Below are 24,182 nucleotides of genomic sequence, written 5' to 3'. Positions count from 1 at the left end.
TACTAGTACACAAATGTGTCTATTCAATAATGTTTCATTGTGGTGCACAACTTATAAATATCACTGCTTACTACGACTACCATGTGTAAGGTAGTATGGCATGCCATGTTAACATACATCTCTACATTTTTTCAGACATTCCTCCAAATACAATGCATCAGTACTATTATCTGATGAATTATCAGTATATATTGATATATGATAGCATTATGGCAGTCTTCTTATTTTACATGGGGCAAGTTCGGGCAAGTAGTTCTCACCTTAAGGATTCCCCATGGGCAAGTCATTTTTGTTTTAATGTAGAGCCCTGTATGACATTATATAAAAACAATATGTGTCTTACTGCACACACTAATTTAAAACTGAGAAGGCTTCAGAAGGGTAAGATGTCTCTTGGCAGGTTTGTCTACTGTATAGTGAATATATTTATTTAACAAGAGGTGATGTAACGTGTGCACATGTGCATATTAGCAGCCTAGTTTAAAATTGCCTCTATGTTTCAGGGTGACATTGATCACTCCTCCACTGAGGTGTTTCCTGTGGTGATGGAAATCAGGCCTGATAAGCTGAAAAGCGCTGTTATTAGTCTGCAGTGCTGAGTGACGCAGGATGACATTGAGCGTTATAATCAATCCACATACACACAAAGACGGTGTGGTGCATGTATGTTTGTGTAAACTAACTGTACTACACTTGAACCGCTGCACGCAAAAGGGTGAACATTTGTCAAAACATATAAAGACACTATTTTGCCTGCTATTATTTTTCTGACAATTTCACCATACCTTATTAAAGTATAGTTTGACTCAAAGCTTCTCACACACCTCAAAACAAAAAAAATATCCACTATAACTTGAGGGTATTTTGCCGAATCGCCACCAAATTAGGTACACAACTATAGGAGACTGATAAGAAAAGGTCTTTAAAATTTGGGCAAGATTGGTTCTTACTAGAGCTGCATCGATTATTCGTATGAAAATTTGAATACAAAAGGTAGTCGTGGATATTTTTCATGTTTCGTCACAAATGTGCCTATGTCACCCACGCAGAGGACAAAGAAGAAAGCGGCCGTTTGAAGATGCGGTGAGAAGAAAAGGCAAGACAACGGAAGATGAGGAAAAGTGTAATTATAAAGAACAGACAGAAAATGTGGTTGCACAGCAATTGGGAAACACCGTGATGTGTATCAGTTTCAACGCCGCGCTCTACCGCCGCACCAACAATAAAATCTCAGTAGTTGCTGGTGTGGCTGATGGATAAAACAACTATGCGGTCAGATGCACACACCTTTCGCCAGTGCCACTCATCGTATTTGAAGCCATGAACGCCATTGCGATATATGTATTTTTCTCATTGACTTGTTTTGTTTATTTATTATTGCGTGACTGAGTGACTAGTGGTGTCATTTTGTTGACTTACCTTCATTTGGCCTGTTTTTTTTATTGTTTGTGTTTATTGTATCTTTAATGGTTGCTAAGCCTGAACTAATGAATGATCTTTTACCAACAAGACTTGGGTAACTCTCAACCTCCATCTAAGTATTGTTTGGTTTTCTTTAAAAAATAAAAAAGAGATACATAATACTAAAATAAATAAAAAATATATAAATAGATACAAAAATATAACTATAAAAAATATAAAAATATATATAGATACTTAAATAAAAGTTGCGATTTTCTGTAATAACAGCAGAAAATAATAATTCAAAAAACTAGTCCTTCATTACTTGAAAGTGAAATGTTTTATTTTTTGTGTGAATTTATTCTTTCTCATTAAACAAGCAAACCTATGTTTTCCTGATTACTCGATTCATCAAAAATGTTCGGTACAAAACTATATTTCTAAAATATTCAATAGCTGCAGCCCTAGTTCTAACACATACACATTCTAAAACCCCAAAATACGACAACCGCTGTGTAAGCTAACCGAGGTTCCACTGTAGTTTATCAAAAGCTAATTACCAATTGTCAACTGCAGGGGGAACCCGATGGAAACTGCTGCTCTTACACAAACAGCCCTTGACCAAAACTTTGTCATGATCAATCATGTTAAATATTCCGTCATAAATTTCAGTTGCAGTTTCTTTCCTATGAGGAGCGACAACAATGATCCGAAGTGCCAATCACTCTGCAGGGAGCGCACAAGCACATCAAAGCATGCGAGCCATCTTTAACAAGACAACGCCAGCAGGCAAATCACCCTTTCAAGCAGCCACTCCCTCAGGAATGATCGACATTCCTTTACTCACACAGAAAGAGAAGAACAAGCAGTACCTAGACACACTAGTGTGTCGTAGCATTATACATTCATCAGCTCAGCCGATTAAAAGTCAACACACAGAATCATCAGTGTGACACTGTAGGGAAAAAAATACATATTAGGCAGTCACAGTTTGTTGTCAGGCGGTCGAGTGGTTAGCGCGCAGACCTCACAGCTAGGAGACCAGGGTTCAATTCCACCCTCGGCAATCTCTGTGTGGAGTTTGAATGTTCTCCCTGTGCATGCGTGGGTTTTCTCCGGGTACTCCGGTTTCCTCCCACATTCCAAAAACATGCTAGGTTAATTGGTGATTGTCCATAGGTATGAATGTGAGTGTGAATGGTTGTTTGTCTATATGTGCCCTGTGATTGGCTGGCAACCAGTCCAGGGTGTACCCCGCCTCTCGCCCGAAGACAGCTGTGATAGGCTCCAGCACCCCCCGCGACCCTCGTGAGGAAAAAGCGGTAGAAAATTAATGAATGAATGAGTTTGTTTTCAGCATTTACACAGATACACAATCATCACACAAAATTAGGCTTATCCTCTCAGCATTGCAATTCAACAATCGCATGAACAACCGTTGGCTGAGACTTACTCACATTAAAAAAAAAAATTTAAGATGCCACCAGGAATAATTCTAAAAGGCAACAATGACACAAAGGCAAGGAATCAAAGGCAGATGGGAAGTGGGAGAAGTTGGTAGCTCCACTAGGAAGTCATCCATCAGACATGAATGTTGTGTTCCTTTTGGAGGCACTGTTCTTGGCCCCGTGTTGAGACGGTCGGTGTCTGTCTGCTTGCACAAACATCACTCTCACTAAAAAATAAGCTGTGACTCTTCAGCAGCACATTGGAAAACATATTGGTGGTGGTACCATCACAATAAAAACTGAATGATGCGGACAAAACTGTGCATGGTTGTACATGACCACAATGTACATACTTTAAAGCACGTGGGCCAGTTGTTTATGACATTGCTATGCACCATAAAAGTTAATAAAAGACAAAACAATCAAGCTTCTAATAATAAAGTCAGCCCGAATTACATTGTTGATTGCATTTTAAATGACAAAAGAGGTCATAACTTAATTAACTGTAGCCTGTGTTTGATGCACTGATGCACTGATGATCGCCTTACTGTGATGTGGTCCTTTTCTTCTTCTTTCTCTTTTTTGGCTTTTCCCTTCAGGTTCTATCCAACCCTGTCTTAACCCTGGAGGTGAACAGCACCGATGGCGGTCGTTGTTAACCCTGGCCTCGACCGATCCGATATGGAAGTCGTGTGTATGAATATAAATGACATTTGTGTCCACCCCCTACGGGTTGTGCTTTGAAGGACATGCGAGCATACATGTAATACAAATACCTTCAGAGTATTATAATCATTATACAAATGGTCAATGTACTTGCCAAGTCCAGGCCCGCCCCTACAATGATGGATTTCAACTAATATTGCTCAATTTCAAATTTTGTGCTTGTCAGTCCCCTACCAGTTTGTGGGAGTTTAAACTTCCAACATTGGACTCTGCCAGACCTTCCCAGTAGACCCTCACAATGCGTTTGGGCCTGCCAAGTCTGACTGGCAGGTGGTTATAAGTTGACCGCTCCGCCCCTCTCTTCACCTGGGTATCTAAAAGGTATGGCTGCAAGTTCAATGACACGACCATAAAGAGAATGTGGACACCCTTGTGCTTGAACCTGGTGTTCTTTATGGACAACTAAGCGCCACTTGGGTTCAGATCAGGGGGGCCGTTCCTCCCATTGACGCCTCTCCAGGTCTCACTGTCTCTGCGTTGAAGACCCCAACGGGCCAAATGTGGCCCGCAGTACACTAGTTTGAGGCCCCCGCCTTGATAGGAAAGTTTAATGTTAGTGTGACCCGCGCAAGTTTGATATGGATGCTGTATGGCAGGGGTGCTCACTGGTCGATCGCTGGTCGATCGCGGCGTGACATTAAAAAAATATCATCCTAGCATCAATGCTTGATTGATTGATATACAGGGCAGCCATTCAGATGACAACTGAATGTTGCCCTTCGGTTGACCAATCAAATCAAACAACGTCTCTAAGTGCAGCAGAACTTACCATGTCAGCCTATCATCCAACCCCGTTACTTGATGACATACAGGACAACCAGTCAGATGACAACTGAATTTTGACCTTTAGGTCACCGCTCATGTGTAAACAACGATGCAAAGTGCTAAGCTAGTCGGCGAATTGCGTCAGATTTTAAGCCCTCGTTAAAGTTTATGGTCACTAAAATGAATGAAGGAGCTGGACCAAGTAAAAAGGCAAAAACATATCACTTCCATACGGAATGGGAGGTGGACTTTTTTTTTCACAATGTCTTTTTCGAAGTGCGTTTGCCTGGCTAACCTGGCTATCAGCAGCTACTGTCCGGACTATGCATCCCTGGCTGATTCAATTCAGTGCAAGTCATCAAAGTAAACTCAGGTAATTACAAAAAATGTTAATAGTTAATTATGTGTGTTTTGCAATATTGGCTCATTTGGTTATGTAAGGTACATCAACATACATTGTACGTACAAATAATCCTCAATACATTTGAAAATAAATAGATGTTGTGCATTTTTGTAGTGGGTAGATCATTTTGACTCGGTCATTTTAAAAGTAGCTCGCATGCTGAAAAAGTGTGAGCACCCCTGGTATCATGTACCTAGAAAAAATTATTACGTTTTATTAATGTTCATGTTAAAGGTTAAATAACTGTTAATAGTTATCCTCCCTATGCGTGTGGAAGTGGTAAGTTTTTGGCTATTTAAGTTTAAAGGAAATAACTTGAAGGCTACCGTTTAGGTCGCTAGCTCTCTAGTTTGCGAGTTAGCATGTGTCTCAAGACCCTGCAGTTGCGCAATATGTTATAAAAAAGTATAAATGTGACTATCGTCGTGTTTTGTCATGTCTACAGGGCTCTAATAATGCTTTGTTAATTTTAAATCTGAAAAAATAATTTGTCTACCCACCAACTATATGTGGTTTCTCAAGTTTTTATTATTTGCCGTTTTATTATTATTATTATTATTATTATATTTATTTATTACTGATTGGTTGATTTTCTTTATTCTTGATTTGTTTATTTATTTTTCATCTTATTTTGTGCAGAAAAATAAAAATTAAGATATTTGAGAACAGTGGAATGTTTTATCAGAGCTTTTATTGTAGAAAATCGGAACCAAAGTGAAACAAACTGAAAAAGTTTGTATATTTTTCTGTTTTTAATAAATGCGTTGTTTTTTTTTGGGAAAACCTGATGCGGCCCAGCCTTGCCCAGACCCTAGCTCCAGTGGCCCCCAGGTAAATTGAGTTTGAGACCCCTGCTCTAGGGATTTCAAAAAGGGGCCAGAAGTGACAATCAGTTTCTGCAGCCGAAGATCGGACCGCCAAGAAAGGAGGGGCTTTCTTGCTTTGAGTGAGCTCATTGGAGCGGGGGACCAATGTTGTCTTATCTTATCAGGCTGTGCCTATCCGAGGCCCATGGGTGGAGACCCGGCCACCAGATGCGTGCCATGGGGCTCCACCTCCAGGCCTGGTTCCAGATGGGTGCCCTGTTGACCCACGTCCGGGCAAGGGAAAAGGTCAAGGTCTGTTGATCCACTCTAGGGGTACATGTTCTCACACATTTTCACCCTTTTGTGTCATGAAGTACTTTACATACATAAACAAGAAAAAGACAGTAAAAAGGTTCAAATAAGTTATTGGTTAACAACTAGCTGTATATGCCTGCGGTGATGCACTGAATTATCACCTTCTGCATCTCCTATTAACACCACATTTTATTAGAACAAGCATTTGGAAACCTCAGTAAAACTATGTGATTCCTCTCAGTTTTATAGACAACAGTAATACTGCCTGGACTGGTTGACTAGACTTTAACCTTGTAGCAGACTCGGACAAAGTCATCCCCATCCCAAACAAAACAGCTATGATGTTATAAAAGCAAAAACGTCTGTGCTGCATATTCTTCATTTTTCCTTCCACAATACTGTTGTTTAAAACTCCTAAAGCTCCTAAATCGTACTCTGCCCTTCCCATCAACAGACAGAGATAGCAGCAGCTCGGAGATTCATCATGGAGGATTTAGCCACTAAAGCGCTAGATATTTCCCAATAGAACATTGGACTTACACATACCGTTTTTACGGTATTATTTAATCAACAGAAAGATCAATGACAGGACAGGATTATATATATTTGTATGAATTAACAGCAAATTAACTGAATGTCAATCAAACTTAAATATACCGCAAAACTCTAAAAATCTATTTGTCTAACATTAGACTCTTGAATAGTAGCAGAACGTTTGAATGACACTTTAAATTGTGTTGTTGTGAGCAATGAGGGCATCGCATAATTTAAGGTTAATTTGTGAAATGTAGCAAATTATACAGTACATCATAATTTTAATAATAATTTTTTTTCTATGCTAATAGATGAATTAAAAATTACTATATAGTACATATACACACACTCAACAAAAACATCAACGCAACACTATTGTTTTTGCTCCCATTTTTCATGTAAAAAAAAAAACAATATTACGGGCGGCACGGCGGTCGAGTGATTAGTGCGCAGACCTCACAGCTAGGACACAAGGGTTCAATTTCACCCTCAGCCATCTCTGTGTGAAGTTTGCATGTTCTCCCCGTGCATGCGTGGGTTTTCTCCCACATTCCAAAAACATGCTAGGTTAATTGGTGACTCCAAATTGTCCATAGGTATGAATGTGAGTGTGAATGGTTGTTTGTCTATATGTGCCCTGTGATTGGCTGGCGACCAGTCCAAGGTGTACCCCGCCTCTCGCCCTAAGACAACTGGGATAGGCTCCAGCACCCCCCACGACTCTTGTGAGGAAAAGCGGTAGAAAATGAATGAATAAACAATATTACCATTTTTTTCAAATGTTGTACACAAATCTGTCTAAATGTTTGATAGTGAGCACTTCTGCTTTGCTGAGATAATCCATCCCACGTCACAGGTGTGCCACATCAAGATCTGAAATCATGACGACTACACAGGTGTACCTTAGACTGCCCACAATAAAAGGCCACTCTGAAATGTGCACTTTTGTCTCATAGCAAAATGCCACAGATGTCGCAAAGCATTGAGGGAACGTGCAATTGGCATGCTGACAGAGTGTCAACCAGATCTGTTGCTCGTGCATTGAATGTTCATTTCTCCACCATAAGCCGATGGACAAAGAACAGAACAGCTGCATTTTATTGCTGACATTTTGACTGCACAGAGATACGGTGATGAGATTCCTGAGGCCCATTGTTGTGCCATACATCCATGAACATCACCTCATGTTTCAGCAAGATAATGCACGGCCCCATGTTGCAAGAATCTGTACACAATTCTCTGAAGCTGAAAATGCCCCAGTTCTTGCATGGCCAGCATACTCACCGGACATGTCACCCATAGCGCATGTTTGGGATGTGCTTGACCGGCATATACGACAGTGTGTACCAGTTCTCAAACTTAATAGTGACAAAACAGATATTATCATCATCGGTCCCAAAAACATCACAACACCCACCCATAACTTCTATCTTCAATTTGACAGCGCCACCCTCACTCCATCCCTGCTCATCCGCAACCTTGGTATCCTCCTGGACCCCACCCTTCCATTTGGACCCCACATCAAACAGTTAACCCGGACTGCATTTTTCCATCTTAAGAACATAGCCAGACTCCGTCCATCACTTACATTCTCTGCCGCTGAATCCCTGATCCATGCTTTCATCACAACCAGAATTGACTACTGCAACAGTATTCTCTACGGTACACCGTCCAAAACCCTCAACAAAATACAATATATTCAGATCTCCGCTGCCCACCTCCTCGCCTCCTCACCTCCACCCGTTCCCGTGAACACATTACCCCTGTCCTCCAAAACATCCACTGGCTTCCCATTCCCCAACGCATTCACTTCAAAGTTCTTCTCATAACCTACAAAACCCTCCACGATCTGACCCCCCCCCCCATATCTCACAGACCTCCTCCATCCACACAACCCCCCGCGTCCCATTCGCTCCTCAGACTCCAACCTCCTGGCACTCCCGTGTAAGACCAAGCTCCGAACCTTGGGTGACAGAGCCTTCTCCATCGCTGCCCCCACCCTCTGGAACTCTTTGCCCCATTCACTCCGTGCTTGCCCTGACCTTCCCACCTTCAAAAAACAACTAAAAACCCACCTCTTTAAATCTGTGTTTAATGTCTAACTTTTTATATCTGACTGCTGTGCCCCGCCCCGCTTTTACTCATGTTTTAACTGTGAATGCTATATTTTGGTGTGTCTTCTATCCTGTTTACTTGCTTTATTCAACGCCATTCTTCTGTAAAGTGTATTTGAGTATTTTGAAATATTATTATTATATCCAGCAACTTCGCACAAGCATTGCAAGAGGAGTGGACAAACATTCCACAGGTCACAATTGACAATCTGATAAACTCTATGCGAAGAAGACGTGTTGCACTGCATGAGGCAAATGGTGGTCACACCAGAAACTGACTGGTTCTGAGTCCCCTGACCCCAATAATTAAAAACAAATGCACATTAGATTATATTTTTGTTGAGTATATGTATATATAGTCGATTATAATTCATCTCTTGGCATAGAACATTTTATCATTTCCTGTTTAGTGCATGAACACCACACTTCTTTGCAGAGAGCTTTTAGAAGATCTAGGCTACTTTAAGTACTGTATTGCACCTCTTGCAAAATAAGATAACCACACTTCTCACCAAGCAATAAACAAAAAAAAATTGGCTCATTCCGAACATGCAGTATATTTGTGAACACCGTTATTCATCTTACCGACTGTATTCTAGTCACTGGGCATTCAGTCATGGAAACAAATCAATCCCAACATTCTGATACATGCCGTTTATCCCGAGCTTGAGCTGCTTAGTGACTGCATGCGGATGAAAAGAGCTGTTTAATGCCACTTTGTAAACATGAATTTAAAAGTGCTCTTCAGCATTTGCACCTTTTATGAGGACTACCGACTCTGCATGGAAAATATCCCACAAGGTGTCATTTCCCTCATTTTGCTGTCACTACTGCAATCATCTGTTTTACATGACACCACTGTACCGCCCATCTTAAGCATCCGGACCATGTTACCCGGCAACATCTTCTCCTCCTTCTCCTCTCAGAGGATTCCCTGTCAATGGCTACGAAGCTGTGGACCAGCGTGCGTCCAGAGGCAGCAGATGTGATGTGACCGAAGCTGCATGTATTTATAGGCTATATGAGGAGGGAAACGTGCTGCTCACCGTTGGGAGCTATTTATAGACCTTTTACTGATTCTTCCAAGCACAGAGACTCTCCTCATGGGAATGACTTCACAAGGCTCCTCTATATTATTCCCTGCAACACATGGGTACTCTTCTTATCTCCTCCATCTTGCCTCCACTCTGCCCTCACAGTCCTCCCCTGATGATGTCCTCATCGCCATTACTGCACCTTGCTTCTTCGTTTAAGCATCCGTCTTTACTGGGGTGTCCTGATCTGATATTGATATTGGGCCAATATCAGCAGAAAACAAGTATTGAATTATATCAGCTTGCATTTAAAATCTCTGATATTAGCCCTCCGATACAAGCAGTTGATTCCAGACTCTGCCCCAACAAGTCTTTCCAGCAGCCGCTGCATAGACTCCATGTAATCACAACAGTGTGTGCTAACATATAATGTCATAATATAATTAATAATGTCATTTTAAACGATATGATATGAACTTTTTATTAACTTTACTATGGATTTCTCACAGAGCTATATTGAACCAGTGTATAAACAATTTAACTTGAATATAAATGTTATGAAGTTTATTTCAGTGCCATGCCATGTCTCCCTACTATGTGTGATTGTGTGTGTGTGTGTGGATGTGTGTCTAGTATGGAGGGTGGGAGGGAAGGGCTTTCTTGTTTTTAATTGGGGTAATTCTTTTTAATTCTGTAAAGCACTTTGTGTTGCATGTCTTTGCAGGAAAAGTGCTATACAAATAAAGTTGATTTGATTTCCTCAGGAGTATACCGACACAAAAGATGTTTACACTTGAACAGCTCATGGAAGAAAACATTTGCATGTTTGCTGTTGTTTATGTGTTAGTGATTTGTGATGCACTAACTTGGGTGCAAAATATCACACAACTTGTAAAAGGGTATGTATGAAAAGTACACCGCTAATGTTAGCTCAATATTTGAGTTGAGTATTTGACGTTGTCTGCTGCTTCAATGCGTCTGTAAGGGCTGCACGGGGAACAAGTGGTTAGCATGTAGGCCAAAATGGGGGCGATCTGGAAGACCTGGGTTCGATTCTCCACTTGGGTGTGGAGTTTGCATGTTGTAACCATGCGTGCGTGGGTTTTCTCCCGGTATTCCGGTTTCCTCCGACATTCCAAAAACATGTTAGGTTAATTGGCGACTCCAAATAGGTATGAATGTGAGTGTGAATGATTGTCTAAACCTTGGCTGATGTACCTGTGCCTATCGCCCGAAGTCAGCTGGGATAGGCTCCAGCTCCAGCCCTAGTGAGGATAAGCGGCATGGATGTATGTGGCTGTAAGCTACTGTTAATAAGACTTATTTGTTAGCAATTATTTTTACCTCAATATCAACATGCATTTGTTGATATTGAGCTATTCGCTCTCTACGAGTGGTAAAAAAAAGCAAATATCCTGCAGCTCTAGATACATCTGCATGCACTTAAATTTTTTGATTCTCAGTTGTTTGTGGGAAACTCATGCGTGTTACAATTACCATACTGCTGTTCACAATGAATCATCAGCGGGGTTAACACCACTGATGCTGTGCAGTTTGTTCCTTACTCCTTACTACATTACAGCATTGGTTCTGTTGCTGCTGTTTGCGTCTGACAAAAGTCATAAAAAGAAATCAGGATCATTTAAAGGACGATGCGTCATTTCCCCCTCACATAACCAATACTTTCATTGTGATTTTTTTTAGACCCATATTATGTTAGATGCCATCTTGCTCTATAAGTGTGCTGATTTGTCTGTGTGTACATCTGCGCACTGTGTGTTATTGAAGTGCAAGTGCTGTAAGTATTACTTCTGACCACTTGAGAAAAACACACAAAACAAACACAAAGAGACGGTACAATGAATGCTCACAAACAAGAACATGCAAAAATCTCTAGTTGTGTGTGATGTAACAGGAAGCACTTGATCTCAGCATGCAAGCCTTCTAGCTAGTTTAAGTACACAAACAGACAGACACAACTCCTCCCACGTCCTTCAGCGTGACAGCATGTTGTGATGCAGAATGGCGTCTGCTCGTCAGGCTGACAGACTCACACTGACAGGGCGGTCAGTCAGAGCGGTGCGGACGTGGAGAGGAAAAGGAGAGTTTTTTTTTTAATTTTACAACCCTCTCGACCACAAACTACAAACGGCACTTTGGCCTGAAGCAGTGTTGTCACGTGACTTTTGGCAAAATGCCTGATCCACTTGTGATGCCCTTCCTCTTCCATCATGCAAACACTGGCCATCATCATCATCTGCAGCCGGATATTTAACACTACTACTGCTTTCTACACTATGAGAAGTGTATTTCCTCCAGCTCATTCCCACGCAGCGGTGGCAATTTCTGATTTTTTTACACAACAGAAAATAATTCCATCTCCAAAAGGGGGCGCTGCACAAAAAACAGACAGTGTATGCTCAGACACTTGGAAATTCGGCGGGAATATTGCTGCACACTCACCATATGGGGCGGGTTGAGTCTCACATCCGGGTACTCACAGTGCACAAGATTTTACCATACTTATCAGTACGAATGCACTTATGCACTCAAAATTGCAAAATGTATGTCTGGAAGTGCGCAAATTGAAACACAGCCTGTGAAAGTTGAGCAGCACCTGCCAGGAAGTCATGCATCGATGTCCCATGCTTGAAAACCCAATTATAATATTCAGCATAAAAATCAAACTGAAGAGCAGGACATATTTTCCTAATCTCCCATTACACGGTATGAGCTTTGTTAGAATGATAGGCATTTAATTATGGTGGGTGTCATTACTCTGCTCAGACATAACGCTGAGGGGACAGCCAGAAGCAGTTTTTTTTTTATTGAAAAAGTTGCAACAAAGCCTCAGTTCCTCCAACCCAGTTGACCCAATCACATCATTATCTGACCTGTGTTGAACTTATAACACGCCAACGAAAGGAAAGGATTATAACTGGAAGGAACAACCACAGGACATGAACATGGCAGTAATGGTGTGACGTTACATATGTGAGTGTGTTATACGTAATTGACTACTTTCTATTCTAGGTTCCTTTACAATCAAAGACATACGTATATGTTCATTCATTCATTTTCTACCGCTTATGCTCACGAGGGTCACGGGGGTGCCTGGCGACCAGAGGCAGGTTACACCCTGCACTGGTCGCCAGCCAATCACAGGGCACATATAGACAAACAACCATTCACACTCACATTCATACCTATGGACAATTTGGAGTCGCTAATTAACCTAGCATGTTTTTGGAATGTGGGAGGAAAACCGGAGTACCCGGAGAAAACCCACGCATGCACGGGGAGAACATGCAAACTCCACACAGAGATGACCGAGGGTGGAATTGAACCCTGGTCTCCTAGCTGTGAGGTCTGCGCGCTAACCACTCAACCACCGGGCAGCCCAGACATATATTTAATTATCATAAAATGACTGTAATACCTACATATGATATGTTACATATGATAACCATCACCTTTCTGAATAAAAATTTATACATCAAATTTATTACATTTACATTACATTACATTTAATCTACTAACACATGGCTTCACACAGGTCATAAAGAGGCCTTTGCTAAACAATAAATGCCCTACAAATTATTCCCGATAAAAGATATTATTGTCAACATTATTTTGACACCATTTTCCCATGAATGTAATGATAGTATATAAACAATATTGTATAAACAGCTACCAACCTTAAGCCATATAATGACATACACTTGTCTTAAAGTGTAAAACACATCTCAAATTGTAAAGCACGTGTATTTATTGGTGACAAATGGGATGTCAGCCTCTGCATGCATTACTAATAAATCTTCAACAAACTGTAATGCCTGTGCTTGTGATGAAAGAAGAGGTAGTCACCCATGCAATTCCAACTGCATATGGAAGATATTTTTAAAACTCATATTTTGTTTCCACAGTAACAGCGCTTTTATTTTGAAGTCCGGTAGTGCGTCCTCTGAGTTTGAAGGATGTCTGCATGACGGGTTGGGTACAATAATAAACGTGTTTCCCATATTTTTCCCACTCTGAACTGGATGACGAGAAAGTCATCCAGCCCGAGTCGCGAATGCAACCACACTAGCGTGCTAAACTTAGCTAACTCGCTAGCTTCCATTCACTCTCAGAGGTTCAAACCTTTTCAACTTGTTTAGTTCAGGAGGAGGCGGTTTAGTGTTTAGAATTTTGTGCTACAATTTAGCGGTCTGCCAAGTACTTTGCCACACGAACATTCCTTATCCTCAAGATGACAGCATTTTATGCATCTTATGAGTCATCTTATGTATCATCACCTCAGCTTATTTACGTTTATCATTTATACCTTATAAGTAGAGATGTCTGATAATTAATGGTACCAATAATTATCAGCCCAATGCCCAATATCAGTATGAAAATGTGATATTGGTGTGTAATTTTTGTGCATCAATTCTATCAAAGTCCAATCAAAGTCCAATCAAAGTCCACCATGTTGCGCAACTCAGCATGTTTACGTTCATCATTTATACTGGTATAAGTCATTTTCTTTTTAATTTATTTTCATTTTCTTCATCATCTGGCCCTATTTCCCATGTGAAAAGTTGCCTTGGTTTTCATATGCTTAGGTGTCCTCACACCTTTTGAAACTAATTCCACCATAAAACAAACCATACCCAAGTGTATTGGAATGAATGCACATTGGGTTACATTGTGGCTGTCCAACCGTTGATGATTTGTTAGTTATTCTGTATTCGATTGTGCAGGTGTACCTAATATAGTGTCTGGCGAGTGCTGTATTTGCAGAATTAACCAGTCGGAAACAAGACGCTGTTTATAGTTCTTTGCTCTTTAAACAGATGGCCGCGTTGTAACTCAAATTATCTTCCTGCATAAATTTTACAGGAGACTACACACATAATAATGTGCTAAGGTGGCCAGTTGTACGCTATTTTTACAAGCTGACCTTTCATTTTTGGTTACTGCTTGTTGATGGAGCGGCTTAATATTTCATAATAGAGTTTAAAACCATATGTTTAGAATATCTCTTCACCTGCTGAGCTTATTCCCAAGATTGTTCACCAGAGCGCTCACTTGACAGCCTGGTGATAACCCACTGCAATTTAACAACCCTGAGTCAGTGCAGCTTATCTTTTTGCAACATATATATGAACACATTTCTCATTGAATAATTGACAACCTCCAAGGCTCCAGCAGAACCCACATTGCATTAAGGCTGCGTTCACACTTGTATTTCCATACTCTGGTCTAATGATCAACCCCTTTTTTTGAAAAACACCAGGTATCTTTAACTGTGCTGTATTTAAGCTTCTGGGCTTACATTGAAATCTTATTTTTACCGCAATTTCACCCAGCTCTATGTTGGGTTTTGCTAAGCATCGGTTGGTGATGTCATCTCCTGTGTTTTGGTCAGCTGGTGCGGTCTCAGATGAAACAGTATGATAACCTTGGCAAAAATAACACGGCTTGGCAGTTTCAAGATCTTATTTTGACATATCTTTACAGAAAACAGAAAAAAGTCAAGTTAAAACAGTCATTACTAAACCATATATACAAGTAACAAAATTAAAGTTTAATATACAGTATGCATTTTAAATTAAAAAAAATAATTCAGAATTCTTTCCAAATAAATACATTCATTCATTCATTCATTTTCTACCGCTTTTTCCTCACGAGGGTCGCGAGGGTGCTGGAACCTATCCCGTGGGAATGTGGGAGGAAACCGGAGTACCCGGAGAAAACCCACTCATGCACGGGGAGAACATGCAAACTCCACACAGAGATGGCCGAGGGTGGAATTGAACCCTGGTCTCCTAGCTGTGAGGTCTGCGCGCTAACCACTAGAACGCCGTGCCGCCACCAGACTGCATTCACACTTGACAAACATACAACAGAACAACCACAGTCTGTTTCAGCTCCATCTAAAACATACTTTTAAAGTGTGCCATTTTCACACAAACACACAGTGAGAGAGCACAGCAGAGATTTCCATTTCTGCCTGATTTTGCTGTCTATTTAACACTAGTTTGTGTAGCATTCCCATTTGAGCTCAAGGGAACCGATCCGGACCAGGGTTTGGATGATTGTGTTCATAACTTCACACTTGACCAAACAAACTATGAGCAGCTGTAAGAAAGTACGTTGGTAAACCTCACTCCCTGATGACTTAAAAGTCGCACTGAATATTGAGTTGACAGCTCTGGCTTTTTTAGCTCGATGGCTAGCGCCGTCGACTGTCATTCTGCAGACCATGCTTTGAGCCCAGGCGGACCAGTCAGATTACACTAACTGTATGTATGTATGTATGTAGCATGCTTAGTAGTCTGCAGAATCAGGCATGAGAGCAGCCTCAGTCTCTAAAGCTGGTTCACAAGCTGCTGAGAGCGCCGAGAGCATTCAGCTGCAATGCCACCGGGTTCCAAAAGGTGGCGCTAACACCAAATATTTTTTTTTATTGCACATCCACAACGTATGTGGCACATCCTTTATGTGTCTCAAAGTAAAAAGGATTATGGATCCTGCTGAGTGACATTTTCTTATCTTTCTCTTGCTGTGTGTGTGTTTGTTGAAGGAGGGGGTTGGGGCGTCACTGCAACACAAGCCTCGAGACAAGAGGGTGGTTGCCGTGGAAACCTCGGGCTGAAAAACTCAGCAGCCGGACGATGTGGAAGGAAGGCGGCAAGAGAAAGAGCCTGTGTGTAATGGAAAAAAATAGGAGGGCAACATCCTGAGGGCGGGAAGGAAAAGTAAAACATAGAAAAGGAAAACCAGAAGGCGATTGGGGGGGGGGGGGGGGGGGGGGGGGGTCCTATCTAAGTTAGAGATAATGTGGGGCATAAAAGAGACATTTGCACAGATGACGTGACAAGGTGTGATGCTGAGAAGAGCTGGAAGACTCACAAGGAATGGTGCGCAGGTATAGGTTGTCTCGGATGATCTGCTGGTGGTCGTGATCCACAGAGCCTTTGGAGAAACGCAGGTTGAGGTAGTGCCGCAGGTCCTTGTCAACAACTCCGCCTAAACACAGGGTGGTTGGAGGGTTAAAGGTTTCATAATGCCGTCATAACGTAGTGGACACAGCTAAAATGTACACACCGTGGCGACAAGCGACAAGCGGAATCAAACCTGCATATCTTCAATCACAAGCCACATACTTAACCGCTCAATCACCCCCAATGCAATAGAAGCACAGATTAACCAGTTTGGGGGAGCTAACAGCTCTGCTTAATTACATATTATCCATGTAACTCGTGTAATTATCCTCACGAGGGTCGCAGGGGTGCTGGAGCCTATCCCAGCTGTCTTCAGGCGAGAGGCGGGGTACACCCTGGACTGGTGGCCAGCCAATCACAGGGCACATATAGACAAACAACCATTCACACTCACATTCATACCTACGGACAATTTGGAATCACCAATTAACCTCGCATGTTTTTGGAATGTGGGAGGAAAACTCCACATAGAGATGGCCGAGGGTGGAATTGAACTCAGGGCTCCTAGCTCTGAGGTCTGTGCGCTAACCACTCGACCGCCGTGCAGGCCTACAGTAGAGATAATAAAAGTCAATAAACCATTTCAGGCATAAATAAGACTTCTGTTTGTGTTGCAATAAATGTGTTCCCTCGGGGAGATGAATGGGTGGCGGACAGGAAGTGACGTCGGGAGTTGAGTTTCTGTTTTCAGTGGCAGCAACAGTAACAGCCGCAACAGTAGCCCATGTTTTTGTAAGTTTTGTTAGGGATTATTGTGACAGTTGTGATATGTATTTCTACATTTCAATCATCAAACTCCATTTTTACAGTCCAACATTTCAAATTCCCAAATTCCAACATTGTGTATTTCTCTTTCTCTATAAATGACATAAAAGAATGACTTTCTTATAACCGATACTTTATTTTCCACAGTATAGTCTTAAGTGTCATGGCCCTTTTTAGCAAGTCACAGGTTATCTGTAAATATGGAGTTGTTTTCAGTATTTTCAATGCAGCTCTTGTATTGGACCCCGTTAAGTCTTCCTGTGTACTTCTCTTGGCGTCATCATCGCATTCAATGACAATACACTGCAAGATGATGCATAATATCTTCCTTTCTAAAGTCAACAATTTTGTGACACCATGGTAACCGTTTGTGGAGCAGCACTCAATTATTAGACTTAGCTCAGGTGCATGCTTAGGTTTTTGTAGTTGGTTGTGAAGTGGAGGGGGTTGGTTTCATCAACCTAAAAGGAAAAGCAACAAAGGCATATGCGCACACACACACACACACACACACAGCAGAAACCATGGCAATTGTGTAAACCAGTGATCCCCTTTGGTATTAAAGTGCAATGTCAGCAGGTAGACTGACAAAGTCCTACAGAGGACAGACGACCAACACCGCATCTCAGATTGCTGTAAAAGATATCGCCTTTCTATTGATTCTGTGCATGGACAAAAGCCCTAGGACACTCATCAGTCAATTAACACATCAATAAGGGGTAATATTATATTATTATAGTACCGTAATATTATAAATACGTTTAGGAGAAAAAAAACAATAATGTTACAAGAATACATTCAAGTTGATAGGAGAAAAAAAAGAAAAAAATCCAAACTGTTATTTTTCCCTTTAGAAAATGCTATCTAAATCTAAAAATACTATAATTCTAAAATATTATTGTGACTGTATAATATTTTTTAATTGTTCTTGTAAAATATATATTTTTCTAGTCATGAAGACTTAAAATTTTGTGTTTAAAATCTATTATTTCATTCAAAAATAATAAATAATAATAATAATAATAATAATTATGTAATTATAAGAATAAGAAAAATAATATAATATAATAATATGAGAAAAATAAGAAATTTGCAATAGCATGAGAAAAGTGTCAAAGTGAAGCTAAAATATGACTTTTTTTGCGTATAAAATTTAGATTTTTGTTGTAAAATACGGAAAGTTTCTCATTTAAAAAACTTTATTTTCAGAAATATATCTGTTTTTCTATTTGTCAATCTGAAAGTTACAAGAATAAATTTGCAACGGTATGAAAAAAAATCTATAATTTCTTGCCAAAATGAATAAAACTTATACTATATATTATATATATAACTTATATGAAAAAAAAATTTCAATTCTTTAAAAATACAAGTTTGTTTTCGCAAAGTTGTTACTTCAGGTATCAATTGGAAACCATTTTCCACTTCAAACAATTCTGTGCTTCCAACTTATAACAACTTATAACAAAACTTATAACAACTTTAACAAATACTGCACAATGCACAAACTCAATGAAGTCATACTTAGATGAGTTTGATGTAGAAGAACCCCATCGAATACTGTTTTGGGGTGAACTACAAGAGACTCCAAAATGTTGTCACAAGCTGCAAGATGCAACTCCAATACATGAGTCCACCAAACATGATCACATCCATATTTACCTCGTGCCTTCAGGCCATCGGGTACCAGGAGTCATCATGGAGGAGAACCCTACCTCATCTCAGGAGCACAATGTCATCCAACAAGCAGAAGGGATGATGAGGTTACGTGCTTTTACCAAATGACAAACATGTCTTCGTCACTCATGCGTACCCCATCGCCAGATTGTCTTGACAGGGCTACAGGGCTAGCGGCAGAGATTAATGCTGCGATTAGCCCTCTCGCCGACAACACGCCGTTAACATGGATGGTCATGGTAACATGAGGAAGTGCTGTTGTCACTGTTTAACTGAAGCTTCCTCTGTTTGTCATCCAACATAAAACCAACAGAGGTCATTACAAGCAGGGAAAACAAAGGCATACACAGAAAATGACCTTACCGCTGGTAAAAAAAAAAAAAAACACACATATGAGCACAAGCACACACGCACATATTTTGAGAGACAACAGTAGTGCATGACAAGCACCTCATTTGCATCCAGCCCGGATCTTGATCTATACAAAAATAATCCAGGTATACATCCACAGACACCCCGAGCGTCTTCCCAGACGTCCTCTATCCTCGCCAGCACCTCCTCCTCTTTTCTTCTTCTTCACCGAGTCCTCCTTGTGCTCCTCAGCTGCAGCTCAAGCAGCTGGCTGCAACCAAATTTAATCCCAGAGAGGAGCACGGTGATGGCGCCGAGGAGGGGGAGTGTGCACAGGGGGTCGTTTCTAGAGGAGGAAAGGGGGGGGGTGGGGAAGGGAGATGCTGAGAGAGAGAGAGACGTATGCGGAGAGAGACGACGGCCATCGGGAAGAGAGGAGACAAGGAGAGGGAGACATGCCAGCGGGAAGTCGGGGAGCAGCACAAGGCCGGAGAGATGGCGTGGTGTGGCAGCACCACCCGTCTGCTAAAGACGGTACTGCGCCGCTTTATTTGAAGTGCGGATGCAGCTACATGTGGTAGATGACCACAATGCATCCCGCAGGCTAGGAGGCAAAACCGCAGCTGTGTCTCACTTCGTTCGCTTCCATACTTACAGTCAGTATGCAGGATGTAGCACTCAACACAACCCAGATGGTGAGTGGACCCGTAACCACCCTCAACCATCACCATCTTGGCAACATCACAGAAGGGGAAGTACTAACTCAAATCGTTGCAATTCATGAGCGCTCACCTCTATGCATTTATGCACAGCATTATCAAGGTGAAACAAAGAATAGAAAATAAACGTCTGTCTGTGCAGTATCGGCGAAAGTCATTCACATTAGTGTCCATCTGCGTCACACAACAGGCAAATACGGTGCGTTTCAGGACTGCTGAACAAATTGAGGGCTTTCGAACATGAATCCAAGAAACAAATGACAGGCACAGTTTTAATTTAGCACACCATAAAAAATAAAATCTTCAAGTTTAAACACTTTTAATGCAAACATAACCATTAAACCTACTTATTTCTAAAATCACAAATACTTAAACTTGCTGATATAGTTCATCCAATACTTCTCTACAAGAGAGGAGAAATATGTTCTCAGGGAAGAATTACATTTGAAACACTTATATGCTAGGACTACGTTAAAAAGCCATAGCATTTCAGTATGTGGAATCAAACTATGGAATGGATTGAGTAAGGGCCTCAAACAATGCACAACGATGAGCCAATTCAAGAAACAATACAAGCAGTTAATAATGCTAAATACAAGGATGAAGAGTCTTGAACCAGTCATGATGTGCTATACATATCACGATATTGACAGTTACTATGGTAACCATTATGTCATTGTATGGTCATATCACCTCGTACTTTGGTACGAGGTGCATTATTAAAAAAACAAACAAAAAAAAAACATTAAACTAACTGTATTATGGAAAGCAGGAAGTGAACAAATGTAACAGTTACTGATTGTAAAAGTACCAGATGGAGGGGTAGGATTTAATAAGCTTTGCTTCTTCCTACTCCTTTTGGACATGTGGAACTGTGAACTGATTATGTGATGCACTCAATTGTAATCTGATGCATGTTCAAATGAAATAAAACCATTACTTATTTGTTCATAAAAGGTACACAGAACAATGACCAACTACATGCTCTGTCTGCTTTCTTTAGTTGAATCGTTCAAGTGCATTCTGTAACGCTCAGTGTTAAGCATGAAAGTACTCCCATTGTTTTGCCCCATACAACACTTTGGGAACGTAGGTATTAGAGTGTAGTTGGGAAACTACAGTTTCAGCCCACATAAAGGGTTTCAATGGGAAATTGTGGGGCGGCAAAACGAGATCGGGAAGACCTGGCATCGATTCTCCACTTTGTATCTCTGTGTGGAGTTTGCATGTTGTCCTGGGTTTCCTCCCACATTCCAAAAACATGCTAGGTTAATTGGTGACTCCAAATTGTCCATAGGTACGAATGTGAGTGTGAATGGTTGTTTGTCTATATGTGAGCTGTGATTGGCTGGCAACCAGTCCAGGGTGTACCCCGCCTCTCGCCCGAAGGTTCCAGCATAACCGATGTTGTGAACCAAGTGAAGATAAGCGGCATGGCATAAGATGGATGGATGTGAAAATGCTCCAAATAAAACGGAATCGTCTTTTGTGTGCTCTGATATAAATTGAGTGTATTCCAGTGAGACACCATACATGTGTGTATTAAAGCAAGTGTCTATTTTTGTGTGTGTTTATGTGATGCCAACCAGATGCTCCCCGACGTTCCTCAAATACTCAGCATCTAACCCACCAGATGCTCCCCGCTGTGTGACCTTGTGTATACGTCACTGAGAGCGAGGACAAAACCCACAGCTGCAGACGCCAGCGAGGACGCCTCCAGGACCAATTTTGTCCAAATACAAGACTAACATAAACAAACACCAGCAAAGGAGGAACAAACGATCATAATAATTTGATGTTAGTGCATTCTGTGGGTACTGACGTTTTTTTAGAGAGGCAAATAAAGCAACGCCGACGAGAAGCGGAAAAGATGACAGCCGTAATCCATCACAAAGTCATCAAGGCAGACGGCAATGAGCTCAAGCTTCAGCTCAGTAGAGCACTACATGAGTCCATGTAGATCAGGGGTCTCAAACTCAATTTACCTGGGGGCCACTGGAACTAGGGTCTGGGCAAGGCTGGGCCGCATCAGGTTTTCCCCCAAAAAAATATACAAACTTTATCAGTGCTTTGGTTCCAATTTTCTACAATAAAAGCTCTGATAAAACATTCCACTGTTCTCAGATATCTTAATTTTTATTTTTCTGCACAAAATAAGATGAAAAATAAATAAACAAATCAAGAATAAAGAAAATCAATCAATCAGTAATAAATAAATATAATACTAATAATAAAACAGCAAATAATAAAAACTTAAGAAACCACATATAGTTGGTGGGTAGACAAATTATTCTTTTCAGATTAAAATTAACAAAGCATTATTAGAGCCCTGTAGACATGACAAAACATGACTATAGTCACATTTATACTTTTTTATTTAGAACATATTGCGCAACTGCAGGGTCTTGATACACATGCTAACTTGCAAACTAGACAGCTAGCGACCTAAAAACGGTAGCCTTCAAGTTATTTCCTTTAAACTTAAACAGCCAAAAACTTACCACTTCCACACGGATAGGGAGGATAACGATTAACAGTTATTTAACCTTTAACATGAACATTAATCAAACGTAATAATTTTTTCTGGGTACATGATACCATACAGCATCCATATCAAACTTGCGCGGGCCGCACTAACATTAAACTTTCATATCAAGGCGGGGGCCTCAAACTAGTGTCCTGTGGGCCACGTGTTTGAGACCCCTGATGTAGATCACATAGCTTCTTGTTCATCAATTGATCCCGCCAAAAAAGAAAAAAAAAACATAGACACGCTCATGCCAATATTAGTTATTGCAGGCACACGGACACTGCTATCTCTCAATTTTCTATACCGTTTGTCCTCATTATACCTACAGCTGACTTTGGGCAAGAGGCGGGGGAACACCCTGGACTGGTTGCCAACCAATCGCAGGAGAACACTAATAATGTACAGACTCGATCACAATTTTAAGACTAGTTGCTAGAATTTACCTTGTGCACATTTGGATCTGAATGGGGTTTTAAGTAGAGCTACAATATACAAAAGTGGGAACAGGGAGTGTGACCAAAAGCACTTTGAAAAAGTCAAAACAACTGAAATAGGCTGTTTATCAGCTGATCAGAAGGTTTAAGACCATCACTCAAAAAATTACACAAAAAAACTCTCCTAACTTGAACACAAACATTTGTGCGAGTGTTTCCAGGAGGCTATTGGGAACATTGCTCCAAGTGGTGAAGATGGCTTCACAAAGGGCATCAACTGTCTGGGACTGATGGCTATTTTTATAAACTTCCCTTGCCATCCATCCCCAAATGTTCTCTATGGGACTTAATGGGATCAGGGGAACATGCGGGATGGTCCAAAAGAGTGATGCTAATTCTCCCTGAAGAGGTCCTTAGTCAGGCCAGCACTGTGAACTGCAGCGTTGTCCTGTTGAAAAACCCAGCTGTTACCACCCAGACGAGGGCCCTCAGCCATGACAGATGCCCGTTGCAACATCTGCACGTAACCAGCCACCATTTGACGACCCTGCACCACCTGAAACTCCAGTGTGAAATGGAATGAAAAGGCACCCCAGACCATGATGGACCCCCTTCCACTGTACTAAGTAAAAAACATCTCAGGTGGGATCTCTGCCAGTAACTTTGGAAGCCAACTGGACTGTCAAGGTTTTTCTCATCAGAGAATACAACTTTTTTCCACCTTTCGATGTCCCATGTTTGATCCTCCCTCGCAAAGTCTAAACTTTTTTGTACCGTAATGCTCAGTATCTTTAAAAAACTTAGAATGACCGTCTTACTGCGTCCATACTGCGTCCTTGCTTATGTAGCTTGACGATCCAACCACGTTCAAGAAGAGAAAGCTTCTTAGCTTTAGCCATCAGAAGGGTATGACCTTGTGAATGCCTGACAGAAAATTTGAATTTTTAGCAGATTTTGGCTTTTCTATAGCTTTTGATCATGTATAAAACAACATATTTCATTTTTTGGCTTTTTGTTCAACCATTCATTCATTTCCTACCGCTTTTCCTCACAAGGGTCGCGGGGTGCTGGAGCCTATCCCATGCGAGAGGCGGGGTACACCCTTGACTGGTCGCCAGCCAATCACAGGACACATATAGACAAACAACCATCCACACTCACATTCATA

At 41.1% G+C, this 24,182-nt stretch overlaps 1 protein-coding gene across 6 annotated transcripts in view; it reads right to left on the bottom strand.

The window, feature by feature from the left end:
- The window catches only part of magi2b (membrane associated guanylate kinase, WW and PDZ domain containing 2b), a 108,117-nt gene that overhangs the window by 68,251 nt on the left and 15,684 nt on the right, over window positions 1–24,182 (bottom strand). For 5 of the 6 annotated variants that reach the window (XM_058076584.2, XM_058076582.2, XM_058076583.2 and 2 more), the window contains exon 2: window positions 16,447–16,563. In XM_058076584.2, coding sequence (XP_057932567.2) covers window positions 16,447–16,563 — 117 coding nt within the window. Of the gene's footprint in view, window positions 1–16,446; window positions 16,564–19,430; window positions 19,872–24,182 lie in introns of those variants that run through there. The other variant, XM_058076585.2, reaches the window with a different exon arrangement.

This window comes from Doryrhamphus excisus, linkage group LG1 (genome assembly GCF_037039965.1).
Source record: "Doryrhamphus excisus strain RoL-2023G ecotype Guam linkage group LG1, RoL_Dexc_Guam_v1.1, whole genome shotgun sequence".
NCBI classification, from domain to species: domain Eukaryota; kingdom Metazoa; phylum Chordata; class Actinopteri; order Syngnathiformes; family Syngnathidae; genus Doryrhamphus; species Doryrhamphus excisus.
This window is presented reverse-complemented; position numbering and strand designations above follow the sequence as displayed.